General features: G+C 41.0%; 1 protein-coding gene across 11 annotated transcripts in view; it reads right to left on the minus strand.

Annotated features, from left to right (window-relative positions):
* The window catches only part of EHBP1 (EH domain binding protein 1), a 231,255-nt gene that overhangs the window by 167,828 nt on the left and 39,840 nt on the right, over positions 1-23,587 (minus strand). For all 11 annotated transcript variants that reach the window (XM_075413349.1, XM_075413358.1, XM_075413354.1 and 8 more), the window contains exons 4-5: positions 15,287-15,382; positions 5,274-5,327 (exon numbers count right to left, since the gene is read on the minus strand). In XM_075413349.1, coding sequence (XP_075269464.1) covers positions 5,274-5,327; positions 15,287-15,382 — 150 coding nt within the window. The remainder of the gene's footprint in view (positions 1-5,273; positions 5,328-15,286; positions 15,383-23,587) is intronic.

A 23,587-nucleotide genomic window follows, 5' to 3' on the forward strand; every position in this document is an offset into this window, starting at 1 on the left:
ACATCTGACATCTTATAAATCACTGTCAAACTTGAAAGTTTGGCAGAGTTTTCTTCACCATTCATTACCTTAATATTCAAAAAAGGCACTATTAGAAAACAGTGGTCTAAAATGGTCATCAAAACATTTCAGAAGACTCTCTAGAAAGGACAGGTGCAGAAGCGAGTTCAGTTTCCAAGACCTCAACACAAGAACCGCCTGGAAATTCAGGGCAATACTTCATCAGGCAGGTGATGGTGTGAAGGCAGAGCTGGGCACTCCTAGTCCCCGAAAAGCAACAGGCAGTGCAAGCAGAGCAGGATGCTGAAGCACTCACTCACATAAATGAGTCCTTGGAAAGAGAATGCTAATGATCTGCTAATGCAATCAAGGGAAATGAAATCCCATGTGTAACCACTATCACCTTATTGTGGTTGATTAGTCAGAGGTGAGAAGAAAGGAGGGAGCCTCCAGCCACACAGAAAACAGAATCTGTTCTCCATAGCTGTAATTGGTAAGACAAGAAATAGCAGCCTTAAACTGTACCAACAGAGACCTAGGGCAGAATGATTCCCAGCGGCGAGGGCAATGGAGCATTGGAATAGGCTGCCTGGAGACACTGCAAGGACCCCATCTTAAGAAGCTCTTAAAAATAGTTCAGGCAAGTGTTTGCCTGGAATGATGCTGCCATGAGGCAACAGGCCAGGCCAGGCCAGGGGAGGCTGCCTCCACCATGAATCTATGAGCAAAGCTTCAAAAACAGGTAAGGCATTTTTCTCCATTTGTCTGCCAAATTAGTAGGTCTGGGATGTCCTCTTGTGTAGTTAGCAACGACCATGTTTTAATAGGCCTGCCACATAAAAGGAAGAATATGGTTTGTATCAGGGATACAGTGACGATTGCCAGTGCCTTGATTACATCGATGATACTGGAAAGGGCTCACACACTATAACCCTGGACCCTGTGAATAACCTATACACAAAAGTGAAATACAAGGCACAGGAGGGAAGATGGAGAAGCCTGCTATGAACCTTGGAATATATTAGTATGCCATTTACTAGCTACCAGAAATACAAATCTGGGCTCAAAAAACACTTTCTACAAAAAGCTGGAAAAGTTGTTTCACAGACCAAATCTTTTACCCTCTGAAAACATCCTATGAATTGTTCAGTTTCATTTAACAATGTAGGAAGTAGCTATCCACAAAGCTGTCGGCAAACAGGCAAACGTGATGGTCCATCCTCAATGGATGTTCTTATGTGCTTTTCCATGCTTCGAGCGTACTAGGAAGCAAAATGACATTTTTACATCATTTCAGCTACCTTTATTTTAGACAAAGTTCTTGTACACAGAGCCAGTGAAAGCTTCAACGTATTTGGACCACTTTAAACCTCTACTCTTCCCTCCTGTCCCTTTCTTCTTCCCTTAGCTAGACAACCTGCAGAGGTCAAGAAACATAGCCCAAACTTCAGGTCAGCTGAGCCATTCTTAGAGATACAATCTTCATTTCATGTTGACTAAAATTCGTCAGCTGCCCTCCTCCTGGCACCTCTGAGGGGACGCTTAACGGCTGCCCCAGCACAGGTCACTTCACTTGAAAACTATTTTACTGCTAAAAGACAAAGATGTATTTAGAAACATGCACTGTTCTTTTACTTTAACAGGAGAGCATGACAACCCCGCAGAAAGTTTGATGGAGGCATTAATGCTGTTTGTGAGAGTTTTCCCTGGTATCTCTAGAGTCTATTGCCACATGGAAGCTCTTTGTTGAGCACTGGTACACCAGAAAGCCCAAGAAAGCAATTCATAAGAGAAATTAGAAGTTAATGCTGAAAAAAACAACACCGGAAATTAGAGCTCAGATAGTGAAAGGAATCAAGAGTGGAAATAGCACATGATCAAACTACCCTTAGGAGTAATATGAGAGAAAAATAACTTACTAGAGGAAATGGCTCATATTTTAAAATGGAAGGTGACTAGTTCTTGTTCTCTGAATAGGCAACATAAACTAATGCCAATCTGTAAGGGTTTAAAAGCCTATTACCTCCTCACAGATGGGTAATTCTTATTCTTAGCTATGAATTTCTTGTTCTCCAACTTGCAACAGCCGATCTGAAGATCCGATATGATTATTCAGAAAAGCAACAAAAAAAGACAATTCAAAGAACTGTCTCATGAAGAAAAAACACATAACCAAATACACAGAGTACGGTTAAACAAAGATGAAATTAGAGATAAGAAAGTTAGCAGTAAACATAAAAAGAACACAGCTGTGAAGGAGATAAAGACATAGAAGAAGCTGAGGGAAAATTAATATTGACATCTAAATATTAAGAAATCACGCTATAATCAAATTATTTGTAGATTAGACATACAGTAGATGATGTTCACTTATCAGAATACAAATACAGAGTGCCTAAGACATTAAAAATACAGTTAGAAAAACAAATCCTACAATTTTATGTATTATATAATACAAAGTACATGTATTTGCAGGATTAAAAAAACAACAAAAACCAAACCACACATACAGAAAATCCAGAATGCCCCCCCAAACCAAAACCAACATCAACAAAAATACCCCCCAGAAACAAATATCTTGCCTCATTCTCATTTACAGCACAGTCATCTTGCACAAATCACCCCACTGCTACTTAAAATTTCACCTAAAAGTCCAGAATAACCGTGTTTTCAATTTGGAACTTCTGCCAACAGAGGTCTCAAACTTCAGCTGCATATCTGTTACCTAGTCCTTGCTCAGCCATACTGAAGCATTACAAAATGACTTTGGAGACTGATTTTTAATAATAATAATAATAATAATAAAAAGCTCAAAATAAATGTTTTTAGGAAAATTCAGATTGCTTCACAACGAAAGAATATCCATAAACTTTTCAGGCTTCAGTATTTTGTGTTCTGAATGCTGCTAACCAAGGAGGAAGTGAAACCCTGCAGCCTCTGAGGGCAGAGAACATACTTGGACAAAAAGCAAAATCCTGCAAAGGACAGTAAATCCCCTGCACTTGTGATCTATCTTGTCAGGTTCAATGACAAATATGTTCCCTTCAAACAAGGAAAACCATATGTTGAACCTGAAAGGGGCAAAGGTCAACAATTTAGCGAGGAGATCAACGTCTTGTCTCCCTGGCTCCTAGATTTTGAACAAGCAGGTGTTTTGCGCTCTGAAGTGTCAGCCAGCCATTCGATCATCTGTGACCTGCTGAAACAGGTGAACATATTTTCGTCCACCACTAAGTGGAGCTGTTACTCTTGGAAAAGGGCTTCTCCACTTTTCAAGTCCATTCTCAGACCAGGTTTTTTTGGCAGTATCTACAGCTTTCTGTAGTATTTCATCAAAACAAAAAGGAGAGGGGATTAAAACCAACCAGTTTTATATTTCCTTTAGCTCTCAATAATTTTTGCAGTAAAACTCTTTATCAGATTTATTATTCTGAGGATAATACTTATGTATTCTCTAATTGAAGGACAAAAATCTACCTACCAAAGACTATTTGGCAGTTCTCATAGGATGAACTAATAGCATAACTAAGGTTGCAAAGAATAAGTCTGCACCTAACAAACGACTGCTCCACCACAGATCTACACTGGAACCGTTTCCATCTGTTTTGGCAGAGGCCGCACACTCTGGGGCACGGCAACCAAAGCAACCCCCCATCCTGCAAGCATTACTGCAGCTCAGAGAAGACCTGAGGCAGAGAGCGAGAACAGCATGCAGCGGTTGTACTACTGCCACCTTATATATCATGAGATGATGCGAAAAAAAGCAGTGTGTTACAAAGGAGGACATGTAGTCTACATACTCACTATAAGCTTCTGAAAATAATATGCTGCAACGTGACAGGAAACTCAACTATACCCAGAGGGGTTGGCTGAGAAAGAGACTGACATTGTTTTATCCCCAGTAACTTGTACAGTGGCAACTGGTGATGGACACTTCCCCGATTAAAATAAACTAAGTGAGAAAGGAAAGGAAACTCCAGGAAACAGTAACTAAACTGTGTTTTGTGTTCATAAGTCTCATAAACGAAAATAGAAACTTGACATTTAAAAACAAAAGTATAAATTAAGCACTTTGCTTTCAGCCCTTTTAAACATTCAGACACTGGTCATCAGGATAAAGCTTAGCTTTGGACACCCCAATCACTCCTGATACCAACAAGAAAGAAAAAGCAAATTTTTTAAGAAAAAAAAAAAGGATAATATGCAAATTCCATTGCTTTCCCATACTTCCGTGCTCTGTGGCACTACTATGACTCAGTAGAGGAGCAATATTTTTGTTGTTGTTTAAAAGCAACATAAACAAAAATTAAATCGCGTTACTGGGAAACAGCGCAGAATGAAACCGTATTAATGAAACACAAACACGCTGTCTTGAGGCCACAGCCTTTTTAAACATATTTCAAAAAGAAGTTTCCTCTTCAAGGAAGCTCCAGGTGAAGCAGCTCCCCCATTTTTGAGTCCGTGGAGCCCCAGAGCAGAAGCTACAGCCCAACGTGGAGAAGGGAAAAGACAAAAGTAATTCAAGCACTTGCTCCACGCACTGTTAAGCTCTGCTGTTTGGCAAAGTGTGCTGTTTGCACAGCCCTCAGGAGCTCAGCTCACCGGGAAGTTTTGGGAGCTCCTGACTCAGAGGCGGCAGAGATTCACAAGAGCAACCTTTCGGGTTTTCACTGGGTGCACAACACAGCCGCCCCTACACAGAGAGAGCAAGACTGGGATCCCAGGGAGCAGGGGGAACATCTTGGCTCTCTCGCTCTTCGCTTAGGTCACCATAGCTGGTCCCACCTCTCCACCCTGCCTCAATTTCCTCACCTGTGAAACACAGATGATGAAACCATGCTCTTCGCTGCAGAGCGGTGTTCAAAGCTAGGAAGGGTGCGCTGCCATTTGGGATGTAGAGATGTCATAACCCAGCTCTGACTTGTTCACTCCCTCGCTCATAGAAAAATAATGTGTCATAATCCATAAAACAATGAGTCATAACCCAGCTCTAACTTGTTTACTCCATTGCTCATAGCAAAATAATGCAAGGAAGACTGATGCTTACAGGGAAGGTATTTAAACAGTGTAGTACAGTACTCCCCTTTCATGTATTTTAATTGGAATGTAACAATAGGTATTTTAATAAGCCTTTATTACTACAGAACAAGGCTTTACTGTGGTTCAGCAGCTAAAATTTTCCTCAAGCCTTTTTCAGCATTTGGACACCCTTTAATCTTTTCAATGATGAAGTCTTACATGTATTAAAAAAACATAACAACATTCCAGCTTACATTCTCTATGACAAACGTCCATTCTTTGTCTTCAAACTCTTCAGCATGGGGATCCTAGAAAAACAAACCAGACAACTTCAGTCTAAAAATAATCCAGGGTGCAAGAAATTGTCGCTCAGCCAAGATTTTCATATACTCACAGAAATATTTTTACCCACTGAAGATGACAGAGGGAAATATTTTAGCTGGGATGTAGGCTTCAATGGACGTCAATAAGATGACGAGCAAGTTCGTGTAAAACTGCCAGTGGAGATTTAATACAAACACTACAGATATAAACATGAGGTTGATGCTAATAAAGGCCTGTAATTCTATTTCCTTTCATCCAGGGCAAAAAAAGCAGATAAATCTCACTTTAATTCTTAAGTTCCACCTTCCAGATAAACACAATAAATCTACATCTTGCAGACAGCACTGGAGGAAGCCACTGCTCCCACCTGAGATGAGAAGGCATACACCTACAGCAGGCATCACCCCAACCCCCTCGTTCCCAGACTGTCAGCATGAACAGAGGTTCAAAGTCACAGCTTTAGCACAGTACCTCATTTCACTGCAAATTTCTTAAATACCTATCCTTACTTCACAACATTTCTATTGCATCACATGTGAGGATCAGAAAACATTTGGACCAACAGGAAGATAAATAACGAGGTTTGTATATTTGGCATTTGTTTCCATTTTAACAAGCTTTCAATCTGGAGGTGTGGTCTGTATTGTTGTTGTCTGAAATCAAGATAACAGTGAAGATATTAAGTCATCCCCTTCACGCCTCTCTCAAGGATCCTACTTTAACAAAAAATACTTTTTCCTAGCTCTGAACAACTGTAACAAAATAACTTCTACTCCTCTTGCAAAAACAGCTTCTCACACTAAAAGAATGTCACTTTCGGCTTTCTCTGACGTGAAGCCTAGTTTTGTTATACCTCAACTTTATCCTATTATTTCTACTTACAGGAAACCACTCAATTAACTTCTTTGCCTCTGACACTTACATGCTATAGACATTTATAGGTAAATACCACTTCCCCATAATCAACATTTACCTTCATCATAGAGCAGAGCCCTCAAAACCTGCAGAGTTTTCTTGCTCTTACTGGGAGTCTGTTCATGATACTACGTCAAGCACTGCACCAATTCTATCTTGCTGCTCTAAGTTAACAAAATGGAGAGATTCTGCTTCTATTTTATTTCCGTTAGTACCATCTTTTCTTTCTTTACAGAATGCTACAAGCCTCGCACTCCATCCTTACAACTCACCTTATCTAATCTTTACTTCAACCATCCTTGTTTCACTTAGTTTTGGCTTGAAGTCAGACACACAGTGGAGGGACTGTATCACAGTACTACAAATGACTCTTTAACTAGCTCTCATCAAATACACAAAATAAAAGGTTTGTAAGCAGTGAGCTCACAGCATAAACAACCACTGAATAGAATTATTCTTCTCTTTTTCTAGCCTGCACAAAACTTAGAAAGTCTGCTCTTAAATAAACCTCCTCTTTAAATGAACTACAGGAACATTTCTGAGACATCGTGTCTCCTTCAGCACAGTCCTTCCTACAAAATCTTGTGAAGTGGGTTCACTGCTCTACAGAACCCCTCTAAAACACTGGCTTTCCTTGCCAGAGGAGTCACACTGGGTATTGACATGCTCATGAAGGGAATTCAGGAGTACATCATACTGCTGACACCATCATTCGCTACGTATTTAACAGATAGAACTACAGATGTGATATGCAATATGCATTTTAAAATGCATTACGCAACAATGGGATGTAGTTTCAACGAAAAAATATAATACGATGCATCTAGAAACTGATGTCAAAATTTGATTTCTCTTGATATATGAATAAAGCTTTATAGGTTTTTTTTAAAAATCAGAATAATTTAAATACTGCAAACGAGTGTAAAAAACATATTGTACCTTTAGCCATAGATAAGGCACATAGATGTATACAAAATTATACTGAGTTATCTCCATGTTCCAATTAATGTAAATATCAGATTATGTAATTATATATCCATCACATTAATCAGGTTTGTGGAATTCTGCATTATGTAAATAAAGTGCATGATAACTGCCAGTTTGCTGTATCCTATATAAATTCTAAAGATATCATTTTCTTTAATCCAGTTATTAAATACTTCTCATTTTCAAGAGTTACCCTGGGGCAATTACCTTTTTGTTTAAGTGCTTCTTTCGATACAGAAAAAAATAACATAATGAGATTTAATGGGATCATTAATCACTTTATGTTTTAATAAGCTACTCCACAATAAGTGACTAAACCCTCATATATTTCATACTGCTCAATTTTTTTCATAACTCCCTCAAAACCTATTAATGCGAGCTCGCAGGTTTACCTAAAACTGCTTGCAAAGTCAGGGCCCGGTGTTTTATCCCATGTAACAAAGAAAACAATCATTATTTCATTCATGCAAGGCAATAATCTATAAACAAAACCAAAGCTCTTCTATCAATGGCAATAAAGCTGATTCACGCCTCTGAAGGCTACAGAATCAGGTGCTCTGCTGAGTATTTCTGATAATCTGACAGAGAAAAATAATACTGTATAAGAAAAGAAATCTTAATATTCAACATTTTAGCATGCACTTGAAAGCAAGTTGTGAACACTTCTGAAAAATAAACGTGAATGTCTTGCCCCCAAACTCTTACAAACTACTTGGAAAAAAAAAAAAATTAAAAGCTTCAAGGACTTCTCTAATGAACAGCCTTACCAAAAGTTTGGAGAGTATTAAATATGCTAAGATATGGACACTTTGTATATGCATAAGAAATTTCATATTTAAAGACAAATCCAGATTTTTTTTAAAGTCACATTTCTTGTTAGTCTTAAAATGTCTTTAAGAAACACAAAACCCCAAATCAGCTTATACGCATAAGCCTCAGCACTTCCTTGCAACAGACTCATAAGCAGCTTCACTCTTCTCACTAAAATTCTTTTATTAGAAGCCCAGGGAGCAGCATGCATAGTCCTATTTCTAACTAACTTACAACTTTATTACATGGTCAGCACTAACAGATACTTGTATGATTACAGTTACAACACAGTTTCTATTGCAACCACCATTTCACCCTTTGGGCTAACATTTCCATGTGTGGTCTCCATAAAAAGTGATGTTTCTATGAATCTGGCTAATCTTTCAGTTTATTATGGAATTGAAGAGGGTAAATACCAGTAAAAAGCCATAACAACACATACTTCCCTCACTGGCTAACCCTTATTCTCCATTCATTTCCCACATAAAACTCCTGTGATGAATTTAGGAAAATATTATTTAAGGACCATACAGCTGACAACTCTTTAGGGGAAAAAAAAATGGCATCGCAAAGAAGAATAACCCTAGGAGTAATGGTGATAGCAGCCTTTGAAATTTTCACTGTATCAAAGCCCTCTCTGATAACAAAGTACACAAAACCTCACCTCACCTGCAAGGAGATACAAGTAATCACTGAAAATGCACAGCTGGAAACACCTATTATAAACAGACTTCATTCCCATTCTCCTTCCTGAAAGTAAATGGTAATGAAAATTACCTAAAAATCTCAAGGAACAAACTGTCTCCAGTGTTTTTGTCAGCCTTAAACTGCCTCGTACCTTGCTGTGACACAAAGGGAGTTGGCAAGAGCCATTTTTTTTTATAATGTTCATTCCCTTTACTGACATTGAGCCAGCAGTGTGCCCAGGTGGCCAAGGCGGCCAACAGCATCCTGGCTTATATCAGGAATAGTGTGGCCAGCAGGAGCAGGGAGGTGATCGTGCCCCTGGACTCAGCACTGGTGAGGCTGCATCTCAAGTACTGTGTTCAGTTTTGGGCCCCTCACCACAAGAAGGACATTGAGGTACTGGAGCGTGTCCAGAGAAGGGCAATGAGGCTGGTGAGAGGTCTAGAGAACAAGTCTTATGAGGAGCGGCTGAGGAAACTGGGGTTGTTTAGTGTGAAGGAGGCTGAGGGGAGACCTTATTGCTCTCTACAACTACCTGAAAGGAGGTTGTAGTGAGGCAGGTGTTGGTCCCTTCTCCCAGGTAACTAGCAATAGGACAAGAGGCAATGGTCTCAAGTTGCATCAGCGGAGGTTTAGATTGGATATTAGGAAAAATTTCTTTACTGAAAGAATGGTCAGGCATCGGAACAGGCTGCCAAGGGAGGTGGTGGAGTCACCGTCCCTGGAGGTGTTCAAAAAACGTGTAGATGTGACACTTCGGGACATGGTTTAGTAGGCATGGTGGTGATGATCTTAGAGGTCTTTTCCAACCTATGATTCTATGATAGCAGAGCTGCAGAACTGCACTCTATCCAGTACTCATTATGGTTTTATCTTGACTTGAAAACTGTGAATATTTGGGTAAATGGTTTCAAAGTCTTACTGTTCTCCTCATTTTATTCCGTAAAAAAGCATCACCACCCTTAATATCAAGAGACAGTCCCCATCTTCCTGTCTCTTTTTCCATTTGCCTCTCAGTATGACACTCCTTTTCAGTATCTTCAATGAAGTTTGAGAGCCTTCTTTTTTCTCCCCTACCCTTTTTCTTTTCTTTCTTTTTTTTTTTTTTCCCTGGTAAAGATGACTTTAGTGTTCAAAAGTAATGCTCAGGTGAGAAGCCAATATTAGGGAACAATGCAAAGGACAGGAAATCATTTTATGGATCTCCTACAGTGAGACCCCCAAATAATAATTTCTTCAACTCTCTTCTCAAGGTCAATAAAGCGCTTTTGTCCACCAGCGAAAACCTAGTCCATCTCCCATTTTCCCCAGTAACTCAGTTAACTACTTTCCTAGAGATATGCTAGCCCTCAACAAAGTCCTACAAACTTTTCCCTGCAATCCTACCCATCAGCTTCTTTCTGTGACCCTTTTCTGCCCATCCATGTGCCAACTAACCAGACAAGTCTTCTGTGCTCAGGCAAGGGAAGAGCAACTTGGAATGTGTCTATCACATTCTTCTGTTCTGTTGATCAGTCCATTACCAGCCCACTCTGCAAGGAGCTTTGCCAAGGACTAGGTCCTTTCTGCAGTGTATAAGGTGGTTTCAGAAGACTGAAAAAAGGTAACCCTTCTGCAATAGTTTAGATTATCTTCAGAGTTGTTTCTGTATCTCTTGTAATAGGAATTAAAGCCCTATCAGCAAACAAGGGACTGCTCCTTCTCCTAATCAGCAGCCAGAGCGGGTGGGGAAGATTTAGACTATTGGTCCCTTCTTCCCTTCTTTCTCTGTGCCTCCTCCCTAAGCTTTCTCGGCTTTTGAAGCTTGCCTTTCAATTAGATCACTTCATACCAGCCTTAATCTTCAGTCTTTCTTCTTGGGGAAGAACTACTTAAGGACTGTCATATTGAATCAGATCAAATGATGACAGGGTTTGTGATCTTCCTCTGCCAGTGACTTATACCAGATGCTCCGGGTACTCCAGCATCTGTCCTCAGCTTTTGTACTTGGCTGTTTGAAGCTGCAGAAGCTCAAAATTTGACCCAACTCTTGTCACTTTCAATGCTGCTTAGAGGTCTGATTAGTAGTCTAGAAAATCACATACAACTCTGATCAGCTTTTGTTGTGCTTCCAGAAAGCAGAGAGCTTTGAGCAGACCAGCAGAACTGTCCCTGTCCATCACCACACCAAGCTCATGACAGCTCACACTCCCCTGTAAAGCCTCTGGGCTAGAAAGGCAACAAGGACTGACTTTTTTTTAAATATATTTTTTACACTTAGCCCCCACACTAACTCTGGATATTTAACTTTTTAGTGTGCATATGTGCTCAGTTCCCTGAGCTTATGATTTTTATATTTGACATACAACATCTTGTCTTGTCTACAGGTCTGTTTTTCCCTCCTGTGGAATATTCTCCATAGTGTCCAGCCAAGCCACTGGTCTCTCCTAAACTGAAACAAGTGTGTTCTGAACTAGGATTATGTTCTTTGCTTCTGGGAAATGGCTTTATCAAAGAGTTTTGGTTTGGTTTGGTTTTGTTCCTTCCCTCAGCCAATGTATTGGCTCTGCTGCAGTGTTCCTGCTAGTGCATGGCCAGTCACTCCACTATAATCAAAGCACTTGATTGACTTGGGCTTTCAAGAAAGATGATATGGGGTTTATTCTGAGAGATATGTGAGGACGTGAATACTTTCAACAATACAAGTCTCCTTTTATAATCTATTTTATTCATAAATTATTTTTTTGTGTGCTTAGAAAGCTATGCCTTTAAAAATGTTTTTTCTAAACTTCGGAATAGAGAGTTGGTAATCTTCCCTGTTGTTGCAATAGTACATTGGTGTGATAAACCATGTAAATTACTGACAAAACAAGTGTTTTTTGTAATCCAGTGAAGCAAAATCCATGCCTACTCCAGAAGAACAAACATTTTTCCTTTTAAGCTAGAAAATAATTATGTTGCAATTTAAATCCTCATAGTACAATTGATGTCACCTAGCTTTGCTAAAAGCATTGGACTTGCTTGGCAGTGAAAATTTCTCATTTAAAATCTCTCTTAGTTGATACAGGTATGTGTTTGTACGTAAAACCACAAGAAAGTATACAAGCTTTTGTATACGATGGTTGAACCTTGCTTACGCAGGGACTCTAAAAACAAACTTCTGGAGTGCAACCATGGAAACAATGAAAAATGGGAATTCAGCTACCTTTTCGGGCATTTGTGGATCTTTCCACGAAAACACTACAAATCACAGACCTAAAATGCACAATAGGTTCATTGTTTCACAACGTTTCTTTCTCCTCATTTCATTTGAGAAACCCAAGGCATAACCAAACACCAATGCAGAGCACAGCAAAGGAAGAAGTTAAACTTTCAGAACAGATGGAACTTTTTATGTAATTAGCACTTCAGCCAGCTGGATGGGCAGGAGCTAGAGCTAGTCAAGGGAGGCTGGATCAATATATTCATTGGATGCTTTTCTCCACATGACTCCAGAGCATTACAAAATTTTACCAAAAGTCCAGAATTAAGTGAAATGAAACAAAAAGTTTTTATTTATTTGAAATGAAAGTTTTCTATAAAAAGGTTATAGTCTCTTCAATACTTAGCTCTGCTTACCTATGAATTACAAACATATTGTTGGAAACAAGCTAACACTCAAAATAGGGAAGTGCAGATAATGCAAAATATCTTGTCTGTTGACTGATCACAGGCACTTTGCTAGCCAGCTCTCAAGTGTCCATGGGTCACTACTGGAGAGGATATTCTTAACATTCTCATCAGCACTTGAAACCTCGACTTATCTCCTAATCCTACCAGTAACGCATTTCAACAGCCACTTACAAATGCACAGCCACTACAGTGTGAATCATTTCCCAAAACACGTAGCTGTCTATCCTGGAGTCTGCTCTCTCCCTTCCCTGCACTTCTATTTCAAACAGCACCACTGTGCTAATTTGTTATCTGCAATTGCTACAAAGCTCTGTCGGAGCAACCTGTTTCCATCAGCGGCTCTGCCAGTGCGGACTTGGAGCCAGCAGCTTCCCTTAGCTTCTCGATGTGTAATGAAAGAGGACAACTACTGTTTGTTAAACAACACAGCCACGCTAAGTGTACTTACTGCAAAGTGCCAAACGTTCAGCAGTCACCCTCCTTTGCAGGGGAGAGGCTCCTAAAGGGACTTTGACAGAACTGCAAGATGAGCAGTCAACCTTTCTGAGCTTCAGTGCTTTCAGAGTTTTGTCCTCCCTCCTTTCAGAGGAAGGGACGATATAAATACCTGACTTGTAAGTCAGCTCCCAAAAAGGCTGCCGCAGCATGCCATTACATACTTCCCTTCCCACTACTCTAGCGCTGAACAGCCAATGCATCAGCTGTGCAAAAAACAGCTAGCTCTTTTTGGCTGCTTTTGCCCAGAACGTACCAGCTAGAGAAATGCCAGGTCTCTGGGTGTCAGCACGTATCCCACACTGCAGCTGAAGTGCTGCTGTAGCATGAAGCCAACAGAGCCATCAGAGGGCTGGGCACAGCGTAAACTGTGCTAACACCATATTCTGCCTGCAGACTCGTATCACTCACAGCTCATTCACCCAGGCAGGCTGCTGGTCTCACACAGATGCAGTGCTCCTGGTGCATCCCCAGCTTGCTCAAAAAGCGCTGCCCTGTACCACACCTGCATATCCTTACAGCGAAAAAGGTGGGTTTGGCAACTTACAGGCACTCTTTTTGGAGGAGCCAGAGGATCAATTAGGGCAGATTTACATAAGAGCTGCTTTTTTCTGTGGTATCAATATTTCACTTATAAAAGCCTGTGCTCGTTCCCCCAGGGATCAGTGTACACCATTCCCAGATGGCACAGCCTCTGGGGCTATTCACACTCCTGCCTCTCCTCTCAGACCAACCCTTGCAACAGGCAGGCTCATTTTCGGGGGGAGGAGGAGGAGGCCCAGTGAACAGATCTGCCTGCAGAGTCATAGTGCTGGGTAAAATTAAGGCTGTAGTAATACCTAACACAGGCTCCAGAGGCCCTTCTCTCCCCTCACTACCTGGTCCTAGTCCTCACACTGACTTTCAGTGGCACAACTACAAGTTTGTTGTGCTGTACGATAAAATATAGCCCTGAAGCAGTGCAGGTAGGAATAAAAAGGTAGTGTGGGATGGCAGGAGGAAGCTGGGAAACTCTTTTACTCCAAAGCCACAGCATTACAGAGCTGCACCAAAAACAAACTTAATTTCTCATTCTTCATGTAACAAGTTATCACATACACAACGAAGAATTGCGTACATGTCTGCTTCACTTTAAATGTTAAAAATATTAAGTAACATTTACTGCGTTACATAACCACATTCAGATTATACTGACATGCAGCATAGTCACGTAATGGTATTAAACTCCTTAATCTAAGTAGAGGCCCTTGTTTGCAAAAGCAAACAATTTTTGCTAGTGAACTTTTGAACCTCAGCTGAAGACTATATGTCTGCTAAGAAGAGAGACAAATTTATGATAGTTAGCATCACTGGCAACCTGGGAAGTTTCTGTTCATTGCTGATCCCAAGGACAGAGGGGAAAAAAAAAAAAAAGAGAAACCCCCTTTTTAGGCTTAATGAACCAAGTAATAAATTCGCATTCTTAGGCTAACCAGAAGCCACTTCTAAGCAGTTATTCAGGGAAAGTCCCCAAGACAAAGAAATATAAATATTACTAACTAGGAAAAAGTATGTTACTATTGCCCTAAGCTGTAAAGCAAGCAATTACAAATGAGAACAACCAGACTGTAGCTGGAGACACCAGAGTAAAGAACAAGAAAGAACTAATGGAATGAGAATCTGCAGCCTCCTACACTGTCACACTTGCAAAGCTGCATTTTTTATCTTTATGCAGAAAGAGCTTTGACCAACATTTGGGAAATAAGTTCTAGCATAACCATCAATTTCTCCTCCTGCTTCGCAGCCACACAAATAAGCTCCTTTTTTAGGAACTCCATTCGTTCTATTAAAAAAAAAAAATCCCCCGTAAAATCTTCTAATTCTCTGTACTACTCAAATACTCCACATCCACTCCTATGATTGCAATCACCTAAGTACTGTGATGTTTGTGTGGCATACTAAACACTGTGAAATTAAGAGCTGGCTTCTGTTTCCTAGTCAATAGCGTAAGAAATAGGGTCACTGCATCCAACTGAACACGCAAGTCTAGAAATGGCTGTGTTTTGATGACTTCTGTCTTGCAGTATTTAAAGAACACCAACCAGACTATAACCCGTGCCAAACCCTTACATATGTACTACGTGCGCAGTTATACATGTACTAAATTCTATGCCAATGACTCGCCATAATCAGCTCAATGGGATATTTCCGTGTGTTAGCTCAACCACAAAAGTAACTTTTGGCAGGGCACAGACCATCCTCGTCTCTGGGATTTAAGCTGAGGACATAAGGTTGCACAGTTAACGATTTAAACGGAGCGAGATTAGGCCTTTATGATTATAATCTGGTACTTCCAAACACAATTTTTCACATGCTGTTTGCAAAATAGGAAATATTACGCTTTAAAAAAAAAGCATACCTTAAAAAGCGTCACAGTAATTTCAACATTTTCAGGAACAGGCCATACCACCACCCCGCGGTATGGGTTCTTGATTCCAGGCTGCCAGCTATGAGCCTAAAGGAAGAAAAGAAACAGTTATCTTAAAGCCATTATAATAAGTGCTGACTCAACTCCCACGGGACCCAGTACAGGTAGGCAGAAGTAACATGTCACCGACTCCAAAAAGGCTGTGTTCTTAGACCTGTGACTCTACTGAACACTACAAAGGACATCATTAAGCAGGACAGTAAGGAAACTCAAACCACTAGCAGGCTTTTTTTTCCCACAGAACTAAAGCTGTTCCTCACAAGGTCCAAAGCTCTGTTCTTTTAAGTACATAGCAGAGGTCAGGACACTCAGAACCTTGCAAAAAATTACGGCTGTAAGGCCAGAGCTTCTGTAGGAAGCTGAGCTTTATTTTGTTTTTATCCAAATGAAGGAATGCTTTTATTTACAGAACACATGAGTACAGCACATAGTGCAGGCTTAATCACGTTTACACCTAAATAGATCAAAAAGGCAGTTTTATTTAAGGAAAAAAAAGTGAAAACCATGATTTTATAAATACACAAATACAGATTAAATGCTACTAAAATATTTAAATTTGTAAGAATGAATATGCTGGGGTACTTACACCTGGAAAAGATAATGAAAAAAACAACAGTAAAATACACTGAGAACTTGTCTACCTTTGCGTATTAGTTTGGATTGATGTATGGTCTGTATTTACATTTTGACAGCTAGTCCTGAAAAACGCCATGTGTGACCATTTCTGTTTCAGAATAAGTATGATTCTTCCAAGCTCAATTTAATCCATTCTGTGATACTGTAAGACAAATGAGGGAGGGATGCTGATAGCTGAGTGACTGCTGAGGAGCAGCGGTGTTATTAGAAATCTGTGGAAGTTTTATCAGGAAAGACTGTACAATCTGTTTACTGTTATCTGAAGCCAATTAATTCTGCTTTTTTTTCCTTTTTTTTTTTTTTTAAATTCTAGATCATCACTTATTGCAGTTTTATACTCCTTCCAACACTCAAAATTTCAGATTAAGACCGCCTGTCAGAAGGAATTTTTCTTAATAAAGTTAGTAGGGCTTGTGCCTCAGGTTCTCAGGAATCCTACAGCAACCTGGGCAACTTCAAACATGACTTTGCTGTACCGAAATGGGAAAGACAAAGATGCTGAAACAGACTCATTCAATCACATAGAGGCAACGTGCCGCTGTGTACTGTGAGCAGCGTGTACTCCAGATGCCAGGTTCCTATCTGACAGCCCCACTACACGTGCCAGCTTCTTCATGAGCCCTCTCTCACATTCAGCTGGGCTTTCACCAGTGCCTGCAGTGTCACAGGTACCTCCAGCAGACTCGCTCTTACTCTAATCCCTCAACCTTCACAAAGCAGAGGTCTGCAGATTAACTATAGGTGACAATAACTGCTAAGGCTAAGGCAGCAGGAACAAGGAGAGGAAGGAGGAAGGGACAGGCAGAGGAGTTCGGAAGAGATGCGAAGCTGAGGAACAGGGAAGCTGCTGGCAGAATCCAGCCTGTGCAGACACCACAGAAGAGAGCCCTACCTGCCCTGGCAGCTACATGCACACAGCACGCTCATTTCCATCCCGTTATTTTTATTTTCTTGGTGAACGTTGTCAGCTCTGCAATGGTTTTATCACAAGTTTTTCCATGTTTGGTGTTCTGCTTAAAACCCCATCTCCCAAAAATGCCTAATTAGATTAGAAATTTCAGTAAGCTTCTATGCTTTGTCCTTGCAGAGTAAACTTAAATAACAAGACTTGGGACATCTGAAGACAGGAACTAAAAAAAAGACTAACTTCAAAGAACCTATTTTCTACTATTTTTAATTCTACAAATTTCAACCTAATCTCATTATTCTAAAGCAGCACTGGATGAATTTCTGAAGAATGGAGCAAACAACACTGTTCATAGCCTTACTCCGCAAGCGTATTTTATAAGAAAAAGATATTTTGTGAACAGCAGAACACAGGACAATAGTTGTCATCCCCACCACAGCCACATGAGCTCCAGCTTACACCTCGCTTCCACAGGACCTGCAGTGCCCTCATCGATCTCAGCTTGCCTGACGGGGACATTCAGCAGGCACAAGGCAGCGATCCAGAGCCAGGCACATGCTCATCTGCCAGCCAGCCTGTCCTCGTACAGCATCTTTTAAGATAAATCAACTTCTCCATAGGGGTACTCCATCCTCCTTCCAGATACCAATTTTCACAAAACTAATAGGAGCTCATGGTGTGTCTGGAACCTGTGCTTTCCTGCTGATTTGGGCCAAGTTTGTGTCCAACGTTCAGGCACTGACAGCCTGTTCCAGTTGAGGATCACTTGTTCAATTTATTAAAAAAAAAACCCAAAACCAAACAAAACAGAAAATGAGCATTCACTGGTGCAGGCAAAGCTTTACTTCAAGCCCTTTATCAGTGTTGCCTCCCACCAGGAGAGTTAGTGAGACACAATAAACACACACATGGATATATATATATATGATTTTCTGTCACTGTGTCATGTCACTGAAAGCAGTAACCAGGAGACAAGCCCTAGCTAATGAGCTTTTAAAGCAAAGCTGTTCTGTGATCAGCTGAATGTTATTAAATCCTCCTTTGGCTTTGAAAAATAAACACTGTACCACACAAACAGCATGACAGAAAAAGATAACATCAAAACTATGTCTGGGTTGTTTGGGAAGGAGAAAAGGAAAGGGGAAAGGAAAGGGGGGGAAAACATAGGGGAAAAACACAGAGCAAGGGCTAACGATGATAATTTAAAATTAACATGGAGAGTGTTATTCTAGCACAATATTTTTCAAGTCAGGGACCTCTGTGCTGCAGTTTCTTGAAGACACATCTGGCCTATATCTAATCACTTTTCCAACTGCCAAATCATAGGCCTTGACTTCGATGTATAAGCTGGATCATGCCACCTCAGCACAGCAGAACTGCCAAGACTTCCAGACAGGGGATTGCTGTCAGGGCTTAGACGAGGCGAGGCGCTGCGCAGTACGCTTCCATCCTAATCCTCACCTACAACTCAATTTCCCACTGGGTTGTGCCTTCTAGACCCATTTTTTCCTCATCTCCTACCAGTCCTCACTAGCCATCTCCCCTTGTCTCTGAAGCCAAGGTGTCAGAAGCAGCCAAGCAGAAGTGACTGCCAGCAGCGGGTGCCTCAGCCACTGCCCTCCCCTTCCCGGACTCATCTCCTAAATCCGAGGGACAAGAGCCATGGCCTGGAAAGAGGAGCAGAAATGTTCTGCCGCATTTCACGGAGAAACGCAACTCCTCCCTTTTTCTGTCAGTGGAAAATGAGAGAGGACGACGTGAAAAGCTGTTTTAAATCAGGAAACAGGAGCTACAGGAGGAGTTGCTGAAATACCCTATAAATAGAGTAGGGCCGTGAATGACATTGTCCAGCCTACGGCACTGCTCTCACACAAAAATGATGACTGTTAGAGGAAGAAAGCTGTTTAAGAAAGGAGTGAGCCTACAAACTCATTGGAGCACTTCAGGCTACCCAGTTTCGAGATCTTTCCTTAGTTTTCTCTCTAAAACAACAGCAGTTACAATCTCGATGGACTGCTTTGCAATCTACCATACGTGATGTTGTGAACATCACAACAACTGTTCTGCTGTGCTTGAACTAGAAAGATAAACTTGATACCTCTGCAGTTTTGGCCTCTGGTTCCAATGAGCAGGGAAGAATCTTTAAAAATAGATCAAAATCAGCAACTTACATGGCCAGATAATTAAAATGTTCAGCACTCCACATGATAATGCACGTACAACACACCAAAGGTCTTACAAACTGTACTCAAAATTAGTGAAACACTTCTGAAAATACTGACTCTATCGGCAAGCAGGCTTACAATAGTCAATAATTTCAAACACAAAGAGAGTGCTCCACTGAGGAAATTCTCAACATTTAGTAACACTTAAGCTATCATCAGCAAGGTACAGTCTCTCCACTCTTGGTAAGTGTCCACTTTTTGACTGTGTGAAACAGCAGAGTCTCACACACTTCTCTCGCCTCATGCACAGACTAGACAAACTCAAGTCTTGTTCTCCAGTAGTTTCTGCTGGGGAGCACAGAGTGGGCTTACTTTTACAAGTGGGCTTAATTGTAAAAGCAACGTCTCCCTGCATTGCTGAAACTCTTGTACCAAAAGGTGAAGTGTTACAGAAGACTATTAAGCAGCTCTATCTAGTTCAACGTATGGCAATACTTCGATTGAACAAAAGAAGATGAGACCAGCTCACCCGAGGGCTGCCTTTCATACACCACCTTTCCTTATAATCACCCACCATTGGCTGTCCTTGACCACACGAAACTGCCTCCCACTCTGCAGGCAGACTTGGATGGCAGCAGTTAACAGAGGTGCTGGAGAAGATGATGACATTGCATAGCTTTCCAAAATACAAATATATTTTTGTGAAACTTGGAACAAACCAGGTAATTTTATAAACACTGTTATTTTTTCAAGCACTCTCCTCCAATCTAAAAAACAGTTACCATCAATTCTCTGTAATATAAGAAAGTATATAAACACCTATAAATCCAGTGTCATCCTCTTACAGGGAGAAGGGGGAGGTAGCAAAACCAAAAAACCCTAAAAAACCTACACCACAATTTTTTAGCCAGTTCGGGGGGGGAATGACACACAACCAACAAAACATGAGAGCAGCTGAATATAAATATTCCTTTACAGTCACTGCTCAGTTGTCTTAGATTATAGAACATAAACAGAACAATCTTTCAAACCTGAATAAAAGAAGATAAAGTTGAAGACAGCCCCAAATCAGGAACTTCGGTTTCAAATATTAAGTTAATAAATGCCACCACCAGCTGTTCATCACTTTGTCATGAAGAAGATAAGGCAGACACAGGCAAATCGGCCAACTAGAGTACATCACAGAAGTCCATTCCCCAGCCCCTGTATGCAGGGGATTTCATGACCTGGTACACATGCCATTCCTATTGTGGCCAACTCTGCTTACAGCTGCTTATACTCTTCTTTGTCTCTACAAAAATCTCTTTCTTGCCCCTTCAAAAACAAAACATTACATTATTTCAAGAGCCTACCCTTCCAGATGCTTTCTCTCTTCTTCCCTACTGACTCCTCTCATTCTGACTCTGTTGCGCAAGAAAACTGCAAGTTACTTTCCTGTAAGATCTTAGAGCTTACCATAATATTTTAAGCCTGCTGCAAATTGTGGAACAGTTTATATTTAAGAATCAAAAATAAGTTCCCATAACCAAACCCTTAATATTTTGCTTTTTAAAAGCAAAAGTCAGAACCAGATCTACCATTATTCCTCACCTGCAGCCCAGAAGTGGCTTTACTGTGAGCCAGCGAGCTGTTGCTTTTCTTTTCCTGACAAAATTTTTGCCAACTGCCTATGATCAGACCAGCTCTGCTACTTGTCTCTGTGACAGGCTGTTCGGGGCACAAGAGCCATGCAGGAGCTCAAATGGCTCCAGCAGTGCTTAGGGCAGCTTAGCTTGCAAAGATAGTCTCTCTTCTTCAGCGTTACTGAGGCAGAACACTTAGACAGGAAGAGAAAAAAAAAATAATATTGATAACTCAAAGAGGACGAGCCAACATTAAGCAGCCAGATCCTCCGTCTGGTGCCTCCACGCCAGCAGCATGGCTTGTGAAGACTGAGCATTGCTCCAGCTTGCTCTGTGTGATGAGTCCCACCAAAGCCATACATCATCTGGGGACAGCCAGAGGTCAGCATGATCCAGCTGCTAACAGCCCCGCTGGAAAACGAATGGACACACCAAAGGAAACCTCATCTCGCAGTCCGTGGATGGCTTTTTCTTCTGTACCATAGCTGAGTATCACAAAAGGAGACAATTAAAGACCATACTCCAGACTACAGCTTGCATCCCCATGATCATCTTTAAATCACTGTGCTTGGCCCTCCAGTTAAAGCAGCTGGGCACCAGAACAACACTCCCATCGCACTCCCGCCCTGGGATGCAGTCCAAAAAATGCAGCACATGCCAAAGAAGAAAGTTTAAAGCCCTGGAAACACCAGGCAGACTTCGTTCAACCCACTGCTGTCAGCGTTCATTGAGAGTAGATGAGGAAACTAGCAGATTCCCACAGGTCTTCCCATGAATGTCTTCAATTCATCAGCACACACACGTAACAACTGTAATTATGCATCCATGTACTACTGCTAAAAAGCTACAGAAAGACTTCTAAGCTTGGGAAACCAGCAAAACTTGATCTTCACTAGGAAACAGATTCTCTAGCACTGGGCTAGGTGTTCAAACTATATTTCACACATACGCATTTGTGATATATTCCTTAAATACATGATTCATGCTATTTCTTTCACCAAACCTTGCCTTATTCGCTGCCCACAATAGATGATGCTCAGATAAAGAGCCTCTTTGCCTACTCACCAAGCAGTTTCTGGCCTTATCTACTGGGCTTTAAAAAAAAAAAGAAAAAAAAAAAAAAGAAGTGAATGCAGATTTATTTTTGTCAGTTTTCTGGGACATTCATCACTGCACCTCAGAACATCAGCAAAATTTAACTTTACGGGATACCTGGAAAAAAGAAGGGTACTATGGTCCCCAATTTACAAGCAGCAAAAAAAAATGCCAGTTTCCACTAATTTTGCATGGTCTGCTTAAATCATCTAGGACCTTACTTTATGGGGAAATAGTAAATGAATTAGACCTTTAGAGTGACTTGTCCTAATTTTGACTGCTTGCATTTGCAACCCAGCATGATTTCCTTATTTCACTAATAAACCGAGAAGTCCCAGGAGTGCCATTACTGCACTGCACTGGTCCCAGGCAGTCATCAGTGTCAGAATCGCAACATGCCATTGTATCTCCAGTGAGTGGAGAAGCCGGTAGTGAGAGGCAGGGCTGGCACTAGGCAACAAAGTAGCCAGAAAAGGCAAGGGACTGCCAGCAAACCAGGTGACCCAAATGCTGCTTTATTGATGGCATATCCTTGAAAAAACGCTGGATGGGCTGCTGTTGTGGACAACAAGCGATCCTTTTTTCTCCCTGTCCCTCTGTTTCTCTTGGCTCTGCTCTTACTGATCAAGTCCTCTCCCCGTTCCCAACATTGTTCCCTCTCTCTGTTCAAACAGTTTTCAATAAACCTCCAGCAGAATCGCTGAAATCACAGGCAAGGCACCTTCTTTCAGCTTTGATATAAAAAGGATCTTTGAAGAATAATTCTGCCAGGCTCTCAGAAGTAAGCGCAAATTTGATTCTTCAGAGGTGTATAATTCAACTGCAAGCCTGTATGTTCACAGGAACAGAAGAAAGTACCTCCTTGACATGGCAGCATCCCTTTTCAAATTGAAATTTCTTAGTTCAAAGCCTGGAAATGTTAGAGCATCTCAATGAAGTGAAGGTAAACATGTTTACAACACTTTTTTCCCTTGTTCTACACTAGAACAAAGACATTCCTCCCCCCCTCAGAAAAACAGGCAAGTCCAAAAGCCCAGGCCCTGAAAAGCTGGGGGCAACATGACAGTGTGACAGGGTACTGAAGAGGAAGAGTTAAGCAAGTCCACTGCTACCAGCTCCACCTTCTGTAAACTATGGATGCCAGTAACCATCTAAATGAGGTTTGAACAGTTGTGGCAAGCCCCACCTACCTGATTCTGATGACAGACAACATTTGCACCAGCAGATTGGTGACGTCCCCAACCAAGGTGAAAGTTCATTCTGGTTCTAGGACTGCTCAGTAATTCTGTCTAATATAGCAAGACTGCAAATCATCATCTTCTGTAAATTCCTGGCACACATGATGAAAATGCCCAGCTATACAGAGTCATCTTGTCTTTACACACCTCTTGAAAAGCATCAAAATGAGATTTGCCCAGAGACAGGGGATCCCAGAATAGAGCTGTAAGTAACTTACATCTGCATTAAGGTCAGTAACTGCTGGATACATTTATGGTCCTGTATCCATCCATCAGACTGCTATTTAAACACTCTTTCTAAATGGTTCTTGCTGTTCATTTGCAATACTTTAGAACTTACTCTAACATATCTAAATCTCCTATCCTGTTTCCCACAGTAACAACTAAAATATTCAGACTTCTGCACATGATGTCTCCCATGATTTCTTCTAATATAGGGACCACTCAAGAAGTTTAGTTTGAAAGCAAGTATGTGGGCCAGAAGGCATACCAAAACCATGGAAAACCACAAAAACGGGGGTTTCAAAAGATATCAAGAACTCAGCTTTCAGCTCAGCAGTGCCTTCAGA

The sequence above is a fragment of the Opisthocomus hoazin genome, chromosome 2, assembly GCF_030867145.1.
Source record: "Opisthocomus hoazin isolate bOpiHoa1 chromosome 2, bOpiHoa1.hap1, whole genome shotgun sequence".
Classification (NCBI taxonomy): domain Eukaryota; kingdom Metazoa; phylum Chordata; class Aves; order Opisthocomiformes; family Opisthocomidae; genus Opisthocomus; species Opisthocomus hoazin.